This window comes from Euprymna scolopes, chromosome 46 (genome assembly GCF_053919585.1).
Source record: "Euprymna scolopes isolate OS-2025 chromosome 46, ASM5391958v1, whole genome shotgun sequence".
Lineage (NCBI taxonomy): Eukaryota > Metazoa > Mollusca > Cephalopoda > Sepiida > Sepiolidae > Euprymna > Euprymna scolopes.
The window spans coordinates 91,189,729-91,208,562 of NC_136527.1; the positions used below are offsets into that span (position 1 = coordinate 91,189,729).

At 32.7% G+C, this 18,834-nt stretch overlaps 1 protein-coding gene across 1 annotated transcript in view; it reads right to left on the reverse strand.

Annotated features, from left to right (window-relative positions):
- Positions 1 to 15,818, reverse strand: part of LOC145270909 (EF-hand calcium-binding domain-containing protein 5-like) — a 205,353-nt gene extending 189,535 nt beyond the window's left edge. Inside the window, exons 1-3 of the mRNA XM_080126458.1 lie at positions 15,798 to 15,818; positions 10,099 to 10,631; positions 1,228 to 1,384 (exon numbers count right to left, since the gene is read on the reverse strand). Coding sequence (XP_079982584.1) covers positions 1,228 to 1,384; positions 10,099 to 10,550 — 609 coding nt within the window. The 5' untranslated portion in view covers positions 10,551 to 10,631; positions 15,798 to 15,818. The remainder of the gene's footprint in view (positions 1 to 1,227; positions 1,385 to 10,098; positions 10,632 to 15,797) is intronic.
- Positions 15,819 to 18,834: the final 3,016 nt, after the last annotated feature.

Below are 18,834 nucleotides of genomic sequence, written 5' to 3' on the forward strand. Positions count from 1 at the left end.
GGTTCATCAAGAACTTGTTTACATTGGACTTGAAGACAATCAAATTGTAGTCAGTTGGAAAGCAGGCAATCGGAAGAGAGTTCCACCGGCGTGGAGTTCTATGAAAGAATCTTTGTTCATGGAATCTACGTCCAGGTTTAGGCACAGATAAAGAGTGTGGGAGATTATTGATATGGTTTTGGCTAGACATGTGTATTTCGTGAAAGTTTGGCGGATAAGGATTAATGGATATGCATTAGTCAACGGGATTATAGCATAGTAATCATAAGTCGTGGAAATTTTGTAAATTGGATTACTTAGGGGGGACGGTTCATCAAGAACTTGTTTACATTGGACTTGAAGACAATTAGATTATAGTCAGCTGGAAAGCATTCTTTCGCCCGTGACCGTGCAAAGCAAAAATAATAATTTGAAACCTTGATATTTTAAACTATTGAATTAACCACGATACCTGGATAGGAATGTCGAATCTCCCAATCTCTTTTATCAAGGGGTCGATATGTCATTGGCTACGTCTGCTGTTGAGTTTTCCCTGGAAGTTCTTGTCAGGACCAATGTGCTTTAGTAACGGATACGAACTGTACTGACATGCAGAAGTTCAAGTGTTATGTGAACAGACATCATTGTAACACTGAAAAAATACATCTTATAATTTTCATTTTTCTTATTCAATTTTCACCCCAAACAAGGCACAGTGCCACTTTGATGTGGAGGGCTACTATAGGAGACTTAAGTTTCAGGGATATTATGAAGGGAGATGAGCAGCAAGATATCTGTTCACATAACACTTGAACTTCCGCATGTCGGTACAGTTGGTACAGGAGAATCCCAGAAGGGAGTTCCAAAGTCTAGCAGTTCTGAAGGAGAAACTATTGGCATAGAAGGCTTTCTTACATCTGGGGATCTCTACTGTGGAGGGGTGGGATTTGCTGCTTGTCAGGTTTGTCGAGGGTATTTACGTTAAGGGGGTACAAGTGTTTGCAGTTCGTCAGGCAGAGGGATGCAACATTTCGTCGATGGGAGAGAGGTCGAAGCTTAGATGACAATTCAGGACCTATTAGGTTAGCGACTCTCTTTTGAACACTGTGCCTGGTTTGGGGTGAAAATGTAATAAAAAATAAATAAATAAATATTTGGAGGTGAAAATGAGTTTAAAACAACAAGAAAAAAGAAAAGGTTGCAAAATATTCCAGACGTCACATCTCTGCAAAAGTCAAAGATACTTACAGATTTCAATGACAGCTTATTTTGCAAAGGCAGCAGCCATTCTGAAAATTGTCTCTGAAGAGCATTGTAACGCTGTATCATCTCTTCATTTTTCGCTTGATTTCTCGAGTCTTGTTCCTGTCTCTTGACCTGCTCATTCTCTTTCAGTATTTGCAACCTGGTTTACAAAAAAAAAAAGAAAGAAAAAAAAAGAAAAAAAGGTAGGAGTATTTAATGCAATGATCTCTCCAAGGATCACAAGACGACACTGAAACACAGAATCGGGAAAGGTTGGACGGTTTCCTAAAAACTCAGCACCATCTATAATATAAATCTCACCTGTCTGTTTAAATGTATGTATGTATGTATGTATGTATGTATGTGTGTATTTGTATCAGGTCATGTCATATGCTACTGGTACCATGTAACCCAGTACTACCTGCCTCATGGTCGGGTTACCGGCGACTAAACTGGTTCCCCCACCAGACAAAAACCCGAAAATGTGAAAAAAAAAAACGAAGCCTTCACGACGCGCAGTTGGAAAATAGTAAAGTGTTAAAGAAAAACAGGTGCGCGTTTTTGATTGACGTGACGGCGATAGATATTCAGCAGTAAGCATTTTGTGTGGGACAGTTTTGAATGAGGTGAATAAATAGGTTTGTTTTTAAAAACCCGCTCCCTGTTTATTAGGGGGAGCGAAATGAAAGCTACAGTCTGATATGATGAAGTCGACATTGAACAAACGTTACTTAGCTCTCTTGAGACAACTGGCTTTCGGCCTGTGATTAGAGTCGAGTTTCACTTTTTTTAACGTTTGAAAGTCAATAAAATTAAATAGACAGGCGAGCTCCGTGGATAACTCCAAGGATCACAAGACGACACTGAAACACAGAATCAGGAAGGGTTGGACGGTTTTCTAAAATCTCAGCACAATCTATAATATAAATCTCACCCGTCTGTCTAAATGTATGTATGTATGTATGTATGTATGTATGTATGTATGTATGTATGTATGTATTTGTGTCAGGTCATGTCATATGCTACTGGTACCATGTAACCCAGTACTACCTGCCTCATGGTCGGGTTACCGGCGACTAAACTGGTTCCCCCACCAGACTTGTTTGGTGAGGAGGGCGGCTAGTCTCCCTGAAGGATTAAAAACAAGACCTTCCAAAGTGCGAATGAACCCTTTTTCGGGCTCAACGGCCAACTAGCACTGTGTGTGCTTGTGTGTATGTATGTGTTTGTTGGGGTGGAGAGGGCTCCCGTAAGCCGTGGTGAAGGCAACCTTTCTAGGGGAAGCAAATCTCTGATTTTAAAAAACCATAAAGCGGGAGACCATTACCCGCATTAAGCTGGTTTGCAGTTTAACTTGTTGCTGGCTATCTTGCTCTTGCTTGTTGCTGGATCTCAATATTTTGAACCGATAGAGAGACTTAGCTGTCGTACAAAGCTAAGACTCTGTAACATCATCTTTATATAGATACTCCCTCAGGCATTTTGGGCTCATGGACTTAAAGTGTCTCAGGGAGTGGCACTCGTCTGACAAGACGTTGCAATCATCATGTATATATTGGTTTGGAGTGTGAGGTGTGCGGAAGATTGTCTGAGCAGAGCTGGGCTGATAAGCCACCAGACTACTCATCAGCACAGTGGGCCACAAAGCAGTCTTGTGTTGCCAGATCTAACCTGTGTCAACTGCAGGCGGACATACAAAACAGCAGGTGGTTTGAAGCAGCATTTGATTATACATAGAAGTGACCATCAAGAACGTGCAGCTGCGGCCCATCACTGAATGTTTTCATGTTTCTGTATACTTTTTTTTTTGTGCTATATCAAGAAATGGCAATGTTCGAAAATGAATTTGCTGCCATCATCACGTATTTAAGCATTCGAATAGGATAGAGTAGTCTCTACGCCAAACGGATTGGTTTTGCAATTTTAAAAGAAACTAAAAGTTACAAATAGAGTTATTGTAAAGGGTTATTGCATATGCTATATATCTATAATATAAAGCTAAACGTCTGTGTGTGTTCACGAATAGGCTCCTATATGGTTGACTATTTTAAAAAAACTGATTACATAAAATGATAGAAGATGTATTGAAGATCAGGAATGGGTATGTTTGATCTGGCAGAACGGTGGTTCATAAAAATTGTGGGGTCTGTGTTAGCGCCTGGCCCCCAAAAGTATGGAAATAAAAAATGAAAATAAAACCGTTTACAAGGGTTTTTGATATATATGTACATAAAAATACTTTGATAAGTATGTTTCAATTTAAATAGGGATGGTATAATAAAATTGTGGGGTCTGCGTTCGCGCCTGTACTCCATGGAAATATGGCACAAACTTTAATAAAGACTTTTTTTATCTATTTGCGTAAGTACACTTTGATAATTATGTTTCAGTTTGAAGAAATATGGTAGGATGAAATTATTGGGTTTTCGTTCGCGCCTGACCTCCATAGAATGTAAATATGTTACAAAGTTTAACAAGGTTTTTTAAAACTTTCAACAGAGGCGACGGATCGATATTATTTTGAAGCTCGATCCTTCGGACCACAAATATCGAAAAATTGGCTAAAAACATTAATTTGTTCACCCTCAACTGAGCCAAGGGGTCAGTTTTAGCGTCAACATTTTCGCAAACTCATCGTCTCGGTTGGATTGACTACGCTTAATTTCAACACTCAGGACTTCCGGTCGCACCATGGAGGCATTGACTAAGATGATATCGTGATTTTTTTTTAACCTTTTCTCTCTTTCACGTTACGGGTACAAGTCAGCCTGTCTATTACCACTATTTTTTTTTTTTTAAACCTGTCTCCGTCCAGGCTGCCTACTGTTGTTTTGATCTCCCTGCTACAACCACTTTTTTAACCTCTCCCCCCCCCCAGGTTCCTTACTACACCACCTACACATACCCGGGCAACACCAGGCATCCCTGCTACTATCACTTTTTTTTTTGTAACACCTTCCCTGCACCCATTGAAAAGAAGGCAAAGGCAAAGAGCCCAACAAAACGAAATTAACTTAACAGAATGGAGAAATAAAATACACGTACGAAATTATAGTAGACAGGAGAACATGTTATGCTCAAAGAGAAGGCATTTAGCAACTGAGGTCGTAAATTGTTGTTCACAAGAATGTGAGGAATAAAAGAATGTCTTTAAAAAATCTACCAAAAATCAGGTAATTATCTAATCAATATAAAATTTTCCCCAATTAATTAATAAAGAATGTACTTTATATGAGTACTAGCGAGGGGTACCCGGCGTTGCCCGGGTGTTTTTCGGGGTATGTGAAAAAACCCCGAAAATGTGAAAAAAAAAACGAAGCCTTCACGACGCGCAGTTGGAAAATAGTAAAATGTTAAAAAAAAAAAACAGGTGCGCGTTTTTGATTGACGTGACGGCGATAGGTATTCAGCAGTAAGCATTTTGTGCGGGACAGTTTTGAATGAGGTGAATAAATCGGTTTGTTTTTAAAAACCCGCTCCCTGTTTATTAGGAGGAGCGAAATGAAAGCTACAGTCTGATATGACGAAGTCGACATTGAACAAACGTTACTTAGCTCTCTTGAGACAACTGGCTTTCGGCCTGTGATTAGAGTCGAGTTTCGCTTTTTTTTACGTTTGAAAGTCATTAAAATTAAATAGACAGGCGAGCTCCGTGGTTAAGTGTGAGATATTACAATTTATAGATGATATAAAAAGTTTTAAGAAGTTGTGAACCGAGCAAGCGCTTCTTTGAAAGAAGCCTTTTGTGGACATCGAGGAAAAGCGTACATACATACATACATACATACATACATACATACATACATACATTTTCGCTTTTATATATATAGATAACTTTTTTTTTTATATTCGTTGTATGAATATATTTTGGGGAGCTTCAAGCCCTCCGACCTCCTTCCTCATTTATTCTTTGTTCGACCCATGAACGAGTGTAGAAAAACAAGAGCAAAAAAAAAAAAAAATCAAACAAATTTAAATCCGAAATTTGAATGTGCTTAATATTTTTTTATTTTTACGTTTTGAAATTCATTGAATATGTTATCAATAATTATCATCTTTCAAATGAGGATAAAAAAATATTTTTTTATGAAAATGCTAAAATAGGTATACTTTTGAATCTTTAAAAATAAATTTAAAATTTTGTTTTCGAATGTGTAAACTTGCTATATACCAGTACACAAAGAATGCTTTAAAGAATCGATACCAAAAAAGAAATATAAAAAAAAAAAAAACAGGGTGTGAAAATTATAAGTATTAATTGTATCTGTATATTACGGCTTTTTCAAGATACGGTAGTCTGTTATGGTTTACAAAAAGCTGTTATCTTCCTTTCTGAAAATTAACAATAACTATGAAGACATGGATTTCCGTAGATGATGGTTGTGACAACAAGTAGCATCCCCCATCCCCACCCCAGAGGGTTACCAAAAACGGCCCTTTTAAGGGCCACCAAGTTCTAATGAAAGTGTTTGTCAACTTGATTTATGCAATAAAGAATTGGAGAAAATACAGTATGATCTAGTTTATGGCTCATTTGGTTATTATTAATTTGAAAATAAGAAAGAAAAAATGATTTTAATCATGAAATTAAAAACTGACTAAAGGTGATATTAAAACTGAGAAATATAAAAATGCTAAAAATTTATGTTTGATATAAAAATAGAATAAGCAGTTTTTGCTTACTTTTAATATTAGAAAAAACTTAAAGCTTGATTGATCAATTATTATGAAGGAAAAAACTATAAAGCTAAAAATAACATATTTCACCATAAATGGAATTTGTAATCATAATTTGATTCAGCGATTTAAAAAAAAACGTATTTGCCTGTCTAGTCACATTAAAAATCATGAAGATCCAAGATGGCGGCAGTAAATGTACGAGATTGTACTAAATAATTGAATTATTTTAATTTATTAAAATATAAGGTAATTATGTTGTAATATATTTGCATATTCTTATAGTCAATCATAGTGAATTTTGTTTAGAGATGAAAAAAATTAGTTTAATTTATTAAAAAATCTTTAAAAAAATTGTTTTGCTGACATTGGACGAAAACTGGATCAACTGTGCTTTTATTTTTAATTTAAAACTTAAAAAATCTATTAAAAATTCTAGAAAAGTATTCTATCATTCTGCTTTTAACATAATAAACTTCAAGATGTTATCTTTCTGGTAAAACAAAAAGTTGTCCAGAAATAACGGATTTTAATAGATTTTAATAAGTTTTAATGGCGGTCACTAGTTTTTAATAAATACTGTTTTGAAATAATTTATTTTTTTTTAAAATAAAGTTAATTTCTTTTAAATAAAATGAATTTCTTTAATTTTTTTTAATTTTTTAAAATAAAATTTATTTTTTGGAAATAAAATAAATTTTTCTGAACAAAATTAATTCTTTTAAAATAGACTTTTTTTTTTTAATTGATTTTTTTTAAATTAAATTATTTTTTTTAAATAAAATGAATTTTTTACATAAAATTAATTTTTTTTACATAAAGTTATTATTTTTTTTAAATAAAATTAATTTATTTTTAAATAAAATTAATTTTATTTTAAATTTTTTTATTTTATTCAATAAAATAAAATTTATTTTAAACAAATATTTTTTTAAATAAAATTAATTTTTTTAAATAAAATTAATTTATAAAAATTTTTGTTTAAATAAAATTAATTGTTTATATGAAATTAATTTTTTTTTTAAATTATTTTTTCTAAATAAAATTAATTTATTTTTAAATAAAATTAATTTTCATACATAAAATTAATTTTTTTAAATATATTAATTTTTTTTTAATAAAATTATTTTTTTTAAATAAACTTTAATTTTTTTAATGAACTTCATTTTTTTTTATAAAATAAAACTTATTTTAAATGAATTAATTTTTTTAAACAAAATTAATTTTTTTAAATAAAATTATTTGTTTTCAATAAATAAATTTTAATTTTTTTAATAAAATTTATTTTTTTTTAGAAAAATAAAATTTATTTCAAATGAATTAATTTTTTTTTAATTTGCTTTTTTGTTTTTAAAATAATTCTTTTTAAATAAAATTATTTTTTTTTAAATAAAATTAATTTTTTCAATGAAATTAATTTTTTATTTAAACAAAATTAATTTTCTTTTATATAAAATTAATTTTTTTAAATAAAATTAACTTTATTACAAATTTCACTTTATTAAAATAAAATTAATTTTATTACAAAAAACTAAAATTTATTAAAAAAATAATTTTATTTAAAAAAATAATTTTAAAGAATTAATTTTATATACAAAAACAATTTTAGTAATAAAAAATTAATTTAAAAAAACATTTATTTCACAAAATTAATTGTTTTTAAATAAAATTAATTTTTGTCAATGAAATTAATTCTTTCTAAAAAATAAACCTTAAATAAAATTAATTTCTTATTTCTATACAATTAATTCATTTTAAATAAAATTATTTTTTTAAATAAAATTAATTTTTTTTTAATTAATTTTTATTTTTTTCTTAAATGACTTTAATATTTTAAACAAATTTTGTCTTAAATAAACCTATTTTTTTAAACAATTTTTTTAAAATATTAATTTTTTTAAATGAAATTAATTTTTTATTTAAAGAAAATTAATTTTCTTTTATATAGAATTAATTTTTTATTTAATAAAATAAACTTCTTTGAAATAAATTTCATTTTATTAAAATAAAATTAATTTTATTAAAAAAATTAAAATTTATAAAAAAAATAATTTTATTTAAAAAAATAATTTTATTTAAAAAAAAAATTTATACACAAAAATAATTTTAGTAAGAAAAAATTAATTTAAAAAAAATTTTATTAACCAAAATTAATTTTTTAAATAAAATTAATTTTTTATAAAATTAGTTCTTTCTATATAAAATAAACTTTTTAAAATAAAATTAATTTTTATTTCTATACAATAAATTCATTTTAAATAAAATTAATTTTTTTATTTAAAAAAATAAATTTTTTTATTTAAAAATTAATTTTTTATTTAAACAAAATTATTTTTTAAAAATAAAATTCATTTATTTCCAATAAAATTAATTTTTTAAATATTTTTTTTAATAAAATTAATTTTTTTAAATAAAATAATATTTTTAAATAAAATTATTTTTTTAAATAAACTTTTTTTTAAATAAAATTATTTTTTTAATAAAGTTTTTTTAAAATAAATTAATTTATATTAAATAAATTAATTTTTTTAAATAAAATTTATTTTTTATTTAAATAAAATAATTTTTTTTAAATAAAATTAATTTTGAAAAAATAAAATTGATTTTTCTTTTAATGGTTTTTGATGGTTTTAATACATTTTAATTTTTGTTTAAATGAAATTAATTCATTTTAAATAAAATTAATTTTTTTAAATAAAATTTAATTTCTTTTAATAAAATTTTCTTTTTATTTAAAAAAACATTATTTCATCTAAAAAAAATCAAATAAAATTATTTTTTAAATAAAATTAAGGTTTTTTAAATCAATTTTATTTAAGTAATTAAATTTTTTTATTAGGCAGCCTTTCTAGGAGAAGCAAATCTCTGATTTAAAAAACCATAAAGCGGAAGACATTAAGCTGGTCTGCAGTTTAACTTGCTGCTGGCTATCTTGCTCTTGCTTGTTGCTGGATCTCAACATTTTGAACCGAGAGAGAGAGACTTAGCTGTCGTACAAAGCTAAGACTCTGTAACATCATCTTTGTATAGATACTCCCTCAGGCATTTGGGCTCATGGATTTTAAATGTCTGAGGGAGTGGCACTCGTCTGACAAGACGTTGCAATCATCATGTATCCAAATACATAGTAATTGTCTTAGTATGAAAGGTTTCCTCTAGATTGACCAAGAACCAAGGAGCGAGGAACTAGCTCAGACATTAGAAGGGGCATTAATTGTCTATAGTTCTGGAATGAGGTGATTTCATTATGGATTTCGTTTTTCGGACTCACTTCCTCATCATCGGTGTTTTTTCCACTATGTTTCGGATGTATCATCCTTCAGCCTTCTTCAGGTGTGTCTCGAACTCGGGAACATGGTAACCCCATAAAAATAAAGGGTTGGGTTCGAAATTCCAAAAAACAGTTCCCAAGTTCGAGATACACCTCAAGAAGGCCGAGGGATGATACGGCCGAAATGTAGTGGAAAAAACACCGAAGATGCGGAAGTGAGTCCGAAAAGTGAAATCCATAATCGAAAGAATAACATCTAACAATCGTACTTTTTATAGAAATAAAATTTTACTAAGAAAAAACGAAATAATTTAATTTTTAAACGAAAAAAAAAAAAGTCAATTTTCGGTATTTTTTTTTTTCACATAAGTCCGACTCACCGCTCACATTGGAAATGTCAACTTTTATAGGTTTTTGAGTATACTTACAACGAATAAACACCCTGTTGTGGTTGCAAGGTTGAACAATAATTAGTAAGGAAATACAATGAAGACGCAAACAACAAGATAACGCAGTAATAAGTGTATTAAAGAAAAGGTATATTTACAATATGTACAAATGACGGTGTCGAGTCAGAGAGTCTTGGTGGGAGGACATGTACGCTCTTCGGCGTCACTTCCGGTGGCACTTGAGTAAGACACACCAAGGCCAACCTAGGCTTGCCACTTATAGTGTTATGTTATTCGCATATGCAAATAAGTGGTTGCCACCACAACACACCCTCAACCTCCCCATGTTAAAAACAGCTTTCGGAATAGACACCCCTAACCTTGTCAGCACACCCGAAAACCTATAAAAGTCGACATGTCGAATGTAAACGCCGAGTTGGATGTAATGTAAAAATGTACCGAATTTAAAATGGAACAAAATTTAAATTTCATTTTTTACAACAACTGTAAAACAGAGATTTTACCAAAAACACTGACCTTTTGTCATCATAAATCAGTTTACAGAATTCTTTTGTGATCCGTCTAAGCTTCACGTAGGTGGACATCTTGTACACGTTAAGGTAACGTGGATTGTTATGGTGCAGATGATGCGCCAGAAAATTGATCGGGTTGAAATTGTGGCAGACATTTGTCGTATTGATCAGGTGTTGCTGCTCGACCTCCTTGAGCAACTTCTCCAGACTGACGATCAACGTTGGAATCAGAAGCTCAAACGTGGTGCCATCCTCCTTTAAGACATTCCAAAGACGATTCTTGGAGAAAATCCCCACCGGAATTTCTGAAGCCAGTTGTAGAAAATAACTATTGTCGTCCATGTCTGGCGATTCGAGATCACGCGTGATGAGGTCCTGCATGAGAGTTATGGTCGGGTCATACTCTTCAGAACCAAAGAAGGACCGGCGATGCGATAGCGTAGCTGGTTTTGTCATGATCCGGTTTGGATTCGTTGCTGGCTGTTTTATGAGTTGTTTGATCCGATTGCTTTCCAGTAATACGTTTATCCGAGACGACTGAAAAAACAAAATTTATATAAATTATAAGTATTTTTACTATTGCGACTGTCACGTATATGTCTGTTTGGTGATCGTCTAGCGATTAAAATGGACAGTTAATTCAGTTATCAATGAATAAAAACAGACTTAGTTTATTTTACGCAATATTTAATATACACTTTTCAACACAATGGCAGCAGTAGGGGAGGTTAGTGGCAAGGGTGGTTACGAAACATGACAATCGTTTCTCTTTGCTTTCATCTCTCTCTCTCTCTCTCTCTCTCTCTCTCTCTCTCTCTCTCTCTCTCTCTCTCTCTGCTTTGTTTATCTTTCTCTTTTATTGAAGTATTTCGACCTGGTAACCCAGTTCATCACCAGCCCATAACGATTTGACATCATGGCTTCAGGTCCCGGGGATTCCATTGTTTCATTTTCGTTTGCTTGGTCAATAGCTCACTCGCACCTCTCCATAACACAACACCACTTATCTAGGTCAATAGCCACTCAAGGATAAGATAGGTATATGGCATAATTATGTTGACACACCGATTCCCGTCAGATCACAGAAGTTAAGCAGTGTTCATCCTGGTTATTACTAAAATGGGTGACCAATTTAGGAATACCAGGTGCTGTATGTAGGAGGACGTCAACACCTCCTTGCAAGAGTTACAAAAACCTAATGTTATCAGCTCCCTTAACTGGGATATACATGCGACTGGGGACCCCTTGTGAATTTCATACCCCCATGAAACTTCCTCCTTTGGAGGAAACCAGGTTTTTTTTTTGGTTTTTTTTTACATAGGCATCACCACTTATCAAGGCCCAGAGGCCTCTCGAGGATAAGGGTTAAAGAGTGTACAATAGACAATTGGACAATAAAGTTATCGTTAGTAATGGAAATTCGGTAAATTTGTTAACTTATGTGGATTTTTTTTTATTTGTTAAACAACGTATTATTTGTATTGTTTAATGTTTTAAATTTTAAATTATAAAATAAAAAATTTTAAATTATAAAATAAAAAATTTTAAATTATAAAATAAAAAATTATAAAATTATAAAATAAAAAATTTTTAATTATAAAATAAAAAATTTTAAATTATAAAATAAAAAATTTTTAAATTATAAAATAAAAAATAAAAAATTATAAAATAAAAAATTTTAAATTATAAAATAAAAAATTTTAAATTATAAAATAAAAAATTTTAAACTATAATTTAAAATTGTTTATTTTATAAAATAAAACACATTTATTCATTTTAAAACTTTATCTTTCATTATTTCTTTCTTTTTTTTTATTTGGCTTACATTAAGCGCAATATACCGCTGTCGACCTAACGTGTCCCTTTTTGTGATAATAGGGTTTGAGGCTATTTGACAAACTAAACGACAAAGCTGCCTTGTTTTGTATTTGAAAACTTCATTTATCGACAACAAAATTTCGTCCTAATAGTGTAGAAGTGCCAACATTTCTAATTGAGAATCAAATATCGACAATTTTTTTTTTAGTGCCGACTGACACAAATATAAGAGTAAATTTATTAATTTCATTACTTCATAACAGCTAACGTACTTCCTAATTTCCAACATAGCGCTATGGGAAGCAGTGACAAGGAAAATCAGTTCTTTCAAAGAATATGCTGTTGTCATAGTCCTATTTATTATATAAATTCAAATAAAATTTTTATTTTTAAAATTATAAAAAAAGGCTTACTTTTACATTTGTAGTAAGATGGCGAACGCTTAAAAAGAAAGATCCTTTGCAAAAGGCAACTCTTTTCAATTGTTGCAATGGTCTTATATCGACAATTTTTTTTTTTAGTGCCGACCGACACAAATATAAGAGTAAATGGGTTATAGTTCCTAATTTCCGACATAGTATAACGCCACCGATACAACACCAACCACACCGGGTGTCCTTAACCTCGTCGGATTCCACCCGATGTGACAGGTGTCCTCTCGATCGTACGTTGTCCCATCACAAGTTGGCCTGTTGATCGTCTTCTCCCACTGTTTTTAATGGTGGGGTGCTTTGCCTCTCGATCAAATCGTCTCCTGCCCTGTGTAGGTAGTCACCGGATACATCAATCACTCTGCTGGTCCTTGCGGCTTGCTGCAAAATGAAGAGTCCTCACCACAAACAGAACTCCAGTTTATAAAAATAACAAACTATTTATTAATTTCATTACTTCATAACAGCTACTGTCTAAATTGAGGTGACTGACTATAGCAGTGAAACGATGTAAGACCAGACCAGTAAAGTCACAGATTTCCCATTAACACAGGCTAGTTCACATCTTAACATCAGGCTCTGAGGGCTCCCAAATCAAGAGCGCTTGACCAGCCCAGCCGTTCAGTTTGCTGGCTACGACTCTTCTCTTTTTAGAATTCCTTTTTCTAAATCCAACCCCTTTTTCCCCACCTCTCCTTCAGAGAGTGGTTACAAACACCCTTCCATTCTTCCTCTTAGAGCTTATCTCTACCAAACCTCAACCCCCACTTGCACTGAGGCCTTTACTTATTATCAAATTAGGAGTTATTAGTCACCCCAGGTCGAACAACGCCCGGCGGCAACCCCTACCCTGGACCCCAACCCTTGACCCCCATTCTAAGCTGTCAGCCTTAATCAGCCAAGAATCTCTGAATCTCTTCAAACCTCTCAATAGAGGATTTAAAAACAACCTTTCATGTTAACAGATATATAATGACAATGAGATAAAAACAATTATTATTTGTTTTTTTTTCTCTTCCTGACAAAACCCCATAGACATTTCTGTTTTGTCCCAATCAGACATTAACACCCCCTCTTCTGCCCTCTCTTCCTCTATCCCGTCCGGTCAACCCCCCCCCTCACTGCAATATGCACCTCGCTGCATGTATTCATGACACCAATAGTGTCATACATAGCGCTATGGGAAGCAGTGACAAGGCAAATCAGTTCCTTCATTTTTTTCTCTCCCATGCCTGTAAATTATCGGCAAATTTTGATTTCAATAATTTTATTTTATCCTTTCATAAGCATATATTTATTATTAGGGTTAGGACAACAGCCTATTCTTTTCCTTGTTTTAGCTCTAAGATATACATCCATTGATACTGTGTCGGATATATACTCGAGAGTCAAAACAATGAAAAGAATATGCTGTTGTCATAGCCCTATTTATTATATAAAGATAGCCAGCAACAAGTTAAACTGCAGACAAGCTTAATGCGGGTACTGGTCTCCTAGAAAGGTTGCCTTCACCAAGGCTTACGGGAGCCCTCTTCACCCCAACACACAGAGAGACATACACACAAACACACACGATGCTAGTCTCGTGGGGGACCAGTTTAGTCGCCATACATATATACATACATACATATAGATAGATGGATGGATGGATAGATAAATGATTATATAGATAGATAGATGATTATTAGGGCTATGACAACAGCATATTCTTTTCCTTATTTTGATTCTCAAGTATATATCCATTGATATCTTATACGTTTTTATGTAGGGTGGTGTGGTTCTCGGTTAATTAACCTATTTATTATATAAATTCAAATAAAATTTTTATTTTTAAAACTAGCGGGGGTACCCGGCGTTGCCCGAGTGTTTGTTTCCGGGACGGGGGGGGGGGAGTTTTAAAAAATGTTATGGTAGGTAAGTAGGAAGGATCAAACCCGGAGTCATGAGTAAAAGTAGGAAAATAAAGTGTGAAAAAAAAAAAAAACATCTGCAACGTTAACAGTTCAGCCACCAAGAAAAGTCCATTCCAGTTGTTTAGGAAAAAAAAACAAAAAAAAAACACTATGGTAGGTCGGCGCGAACGTGAAAATATAATGTGAATTGTCCAGCAACCTAACCACTACGCCACAGAGCACTGCAGCTTAGTTTAGTGATTATAAATAACTTAACATGATAGAACTACAAAGCCAAACCGGTGTTCTCTTCTCAACTGTTCCTTGTGAACGATCTCCAAACGGTGTTAAGTGGTGGCAGGGGGAGGAGGAATTTTTAAGAGAGAAAATATTTTACCACTTCCATTGATCTTAACCGATTTTGGCCGTGACTTCTCAGCAGAAAAAGTATAGAAATCTAAGATTATCGAGGAATTTGAGAACTAATAAGCCTATAACAAACCTCAGATATTGTTCTGCCGTTTGTGCATAATGTATTTGCATGAAATAGCTTGATTTTTAATCCTATTAAGGTCAAAATCCCACGGGAAAAAATGAGTTCATTTTATTTATATAGAGAAGAGAAGAAGAGATTATAATACTTTTACATTTGTAGTAAGATTGCGAACGCTTGAAAGAAAGGTTCTTTGCAAAAGGCAACTCTTTTCAATTGTTGCGATGGTCTGCCTCGAAAAGTAATGTGTGCGTTATAGAGATTTCACGTTAAAGGCGTAAGATGTGGGTCTCATGAAAAAAATTAGCCTGTAGACGCCTTTTGGGTCATTCAATATTGAAGTGGGAATTTACGGTGGCTAAATGGTTAATAACACTAATGGACTGATTGTGCAAAGTTTGAATCTAATGCGTTGTTCATAAACCCTTTAAAAATAATACGATATAGTGCAACTTTGAATTGTGGCACCTTTAACATGGCCCTTTCCGTAACTATCAAATTTCGGGTTTGTATTACTGTACACATAGATTCGAAAAAGTTGTCAAAAAACACATATATAACAAATAAATGTTATCAAAGGCAAGATAAGTTACTTTTCTACCAAACTGGATATATTTTTTGTGTTTTTATTCAATGTGACATGTTTATTCAGCTCGAAAACCATACAGTGTTTACCGATGTATTGGAAAATTCAAGATGGCGTCTGACTCTCTCTTCAACACGGTAAGTTTGGGAAAAGGTGTTATAAATAAAAAAACTGGATAAAATACTGTTAAAAACTCGCTTAATATATGTTACCGTGACGTAGGTTGACATATATTCGGCGGGTTTTTAATAGTATTTTGTCTAGTTTTTTATTTATAACATCTTTTCCCAAACTTACCATGTTAAAGAGGGAGTGAGGCGCTATCTTGAATTTTCCAATACATCGGTAAACACTGTATGTTTTTCGAGCTGAATAAACATGTTACGTTGAATAAAAACACGAAAAATATATCCAGTTTGGTAGAAAAGTAACTTATTTTGCCTTTGATAACATTTATTTGTGGATCAAGTAAAGAATAGATACCCTGTAGCAGACGACGCCGCCTGGCGGTGACCGGCGCACATTTCAACTAACACCGGTGTTTCGACCTTGACATTGGCACAATAAGCACATGGCGTCGGTTGTTTGTAAACACGTCAAATAGCAAACATGCTCGAATATTCGTCAGCAATTTTTTTTAATTTTTTTTTAAAATATATTTACAAAACTTTTTAAGGTTTAAAAGAAAAAAATATATATTTACAAAACATTTTTTTAAAGTAACAAAACGAACGTATTTAAATAAAAGATATTTAAATAAATAGGTGTCTTTCTGTTTCGGATTTTTGCGACCAAGATTTATTTTTATGTACCGTGTTTGTTTGTTTTTTTTTTTTTTTTTCTGTGTGCGTTTTTAAGACAATTCTATATTTATTTAATTATTCTTTAAAATATTAACTTCAGCGACAATTAATATTAGTAATTGTCTGTATTTTTGAGATGAGGTGTTTTCATTGATTGAGATTGTCGGACTGACTTCCTCATCTTGGTTGTTATAGTCACAACGTTTCGGCCGTTTTGCCCTCCGGCCTTCATCAGGTGTTTTTTTTTTTTTTATCGAACTGGGGAACCGTTTGTTAGGAGTCTCGGGTTTGTATTACTGTACACACAGATTCGAAAAAGTTGTCAAAAAACAAATACATAACAAATAAATGTTATCAAAGGCAAGATAAGTTACTTTTCTACCAAACTGGATATATTTTTTGTGTTTTTATTCAATGTAACATGTTTATTCAGCTCGAAAACCATACAGTGTTTACCGATGTATTGGAACATTCAAGATGGCGTCTTATTCTCTCTTTAACACGGTAAGTGTGGGAAAAGATGTTATAAATAAAAAACCGGATAAAATACTGTTAAAAACTCGCTCAATATATGTTACAGTGACATAGGTTGACATATATTCGGCGGGTTTTTAATAGTATTTTGTCTAGTTTTTTATTTATAACACCTTTTTCCATACTTACGGTGTTAAAGAGGGTGTGAGACGCCATCTTGAATTTTCGAATACATCGGTAAACACTGTATGGTTTTCGAGCTGAATAAACATGTTACATTGAATAAAAACACGAAAATTATATCCAGTTTGGTAGAAAAGTAACTTATCTTGCCTTTGATAACATTTATTTGTTATATATTTGTTTTTTGACAACTTTTTCGAATCTATGTGTCGTTTTGTTACTTACTTAAAAAAATGTTTTGTAAATATGTACTTTTTTCTTTTAAATCTTCAAAAGTTTTATAAATATATTTTTAAAAGAAATTGCTGGCGAATATTCGAGCATGTTTGCTATTTAACGTGTTTTACAAACAACCGACGCCATGTGCTTATTTTGCCAATGTCAAGGTCGAACCACGGGTGTTAGTTGAAATGTGCGCCGGTCACCGCCAGGCGGCGTCGTCTGCTACTTGTATCCTTATTTGTTATATATTTGTTTTTTGACAACTGTTTCGAATCTATGTGTACAGTAATACAAACCCCAAATTTCTTTAATTTTTAATCTTTTTTCATCCCCAGCAAGCCATATTGTCAGTTCAAAATTTAAAACAAAATAAAAACTGTTTTTTTTTTAAATCTGTATAATTTTGTTGATTTTTATTGTATACTTTCCTATAATGCCATTTTCTTATATTTTCTCTCAATAAATCGTTTCACAATATAAATACTGAATACCAATAAAAGTGAAGGAACAGGTAGCAGCTACGTCAGAAGTTAGGAAGTACGTTAGCTGACTATTACCGGTTAATGAGATGGAAACATGTTTATGAAATTATAAAAATATTTGTTGGTATTTTTTTTAGATTAGGTCCACCTCCACAATTTTCTTTTTTTTTTTTTTTTTTTTTTATTACATTTTCACCCCAAACAAGGCACATTGCCACTTTAATGTAGGGGGCTACTATCAGGGGAAACATCTACTGGGGTACTATGTAGGGATTAGGGCAGCGAGATGTTGGTTCACGTTGCACTTGAACTTATGCATGTCAGTACAGTTGGGGAAGCAGTGACCTGGAATGGAATTCCAAAGTCTAGCAGTTCTGGGGAAGAAACTACTGGAGTAGAAAAATCTTTTACATCTAGGGATCTCTACAGTGTGGGGGTGGGATTTTGTAGCTTGTCGGGTCTGTCAAGGGTGTTCACGTCGTGGGGGCACAAGTGCTTGCAGTTCTTCAGAGCATTCACCATTATAATACTTGTAGAACAGGCAGAGGGATGCAACGTTTCAACGATGGGACAGAGCCTGAAGTTTTGATGCCAGTTTAGGGCCTATCAGATTTGCGACTCTCTTTTGAACCCTGTCAAGGAGCAAGAAACTAGTAGCCGATGCACCGGCCCAAATGTGACAGCAATACTCCATACATGGGCGAATAGTGGCCTTATAGAGGTACAGGATACTTTCGGGTGTTAGAAGTTTTCTAGCACGGTAGAGAGAGCCCACCTTCCTCGCAGCGGCCCTGGCAATGCCCTCGATGTAATTGTTCCAGCTCATGTTTCCTGTGAACGTTAGGCCAAGGAGCTTGAAAGACGTACTCTCAGCTAAAGAGTTGTTGGCCATTGCTATAGGTGGTAGAGAGGGTTTCTTGTAATTATTGAATGAAACCAGTTTTGTCTTGGTGGCATTGAATGTTACCATCCATTTTTGTCCCCATTCCACTACTGATTTGAGGTCATCCTCTAGTGTTTCTGCCATTACTTTAGATATATGTTCATTTGTTTTCCTGTCGTGCCTGCTATAGAGTGTGGTGTCATCAGCATATATACCCATCTCAGAGGCAATTTTGTCGGGGAGGTCATTTATGAATATCAGGAACAGCAGAGGACCAAGGATAGATCCCTGGGGCACTCCCGCATTTATATTATATTGTTTAGACGTACAACCGTCAAGGACAACCTGGATTTTTCTCTTATCTAAGAAGGATTTAATTATGTTAAGTATTCTACCAGTGATACCGTAAGATATAATCTTCCTGAGGAGACCCTCATGCCATACCCTGTCAAAAGCCTTAGATATATCTAGAG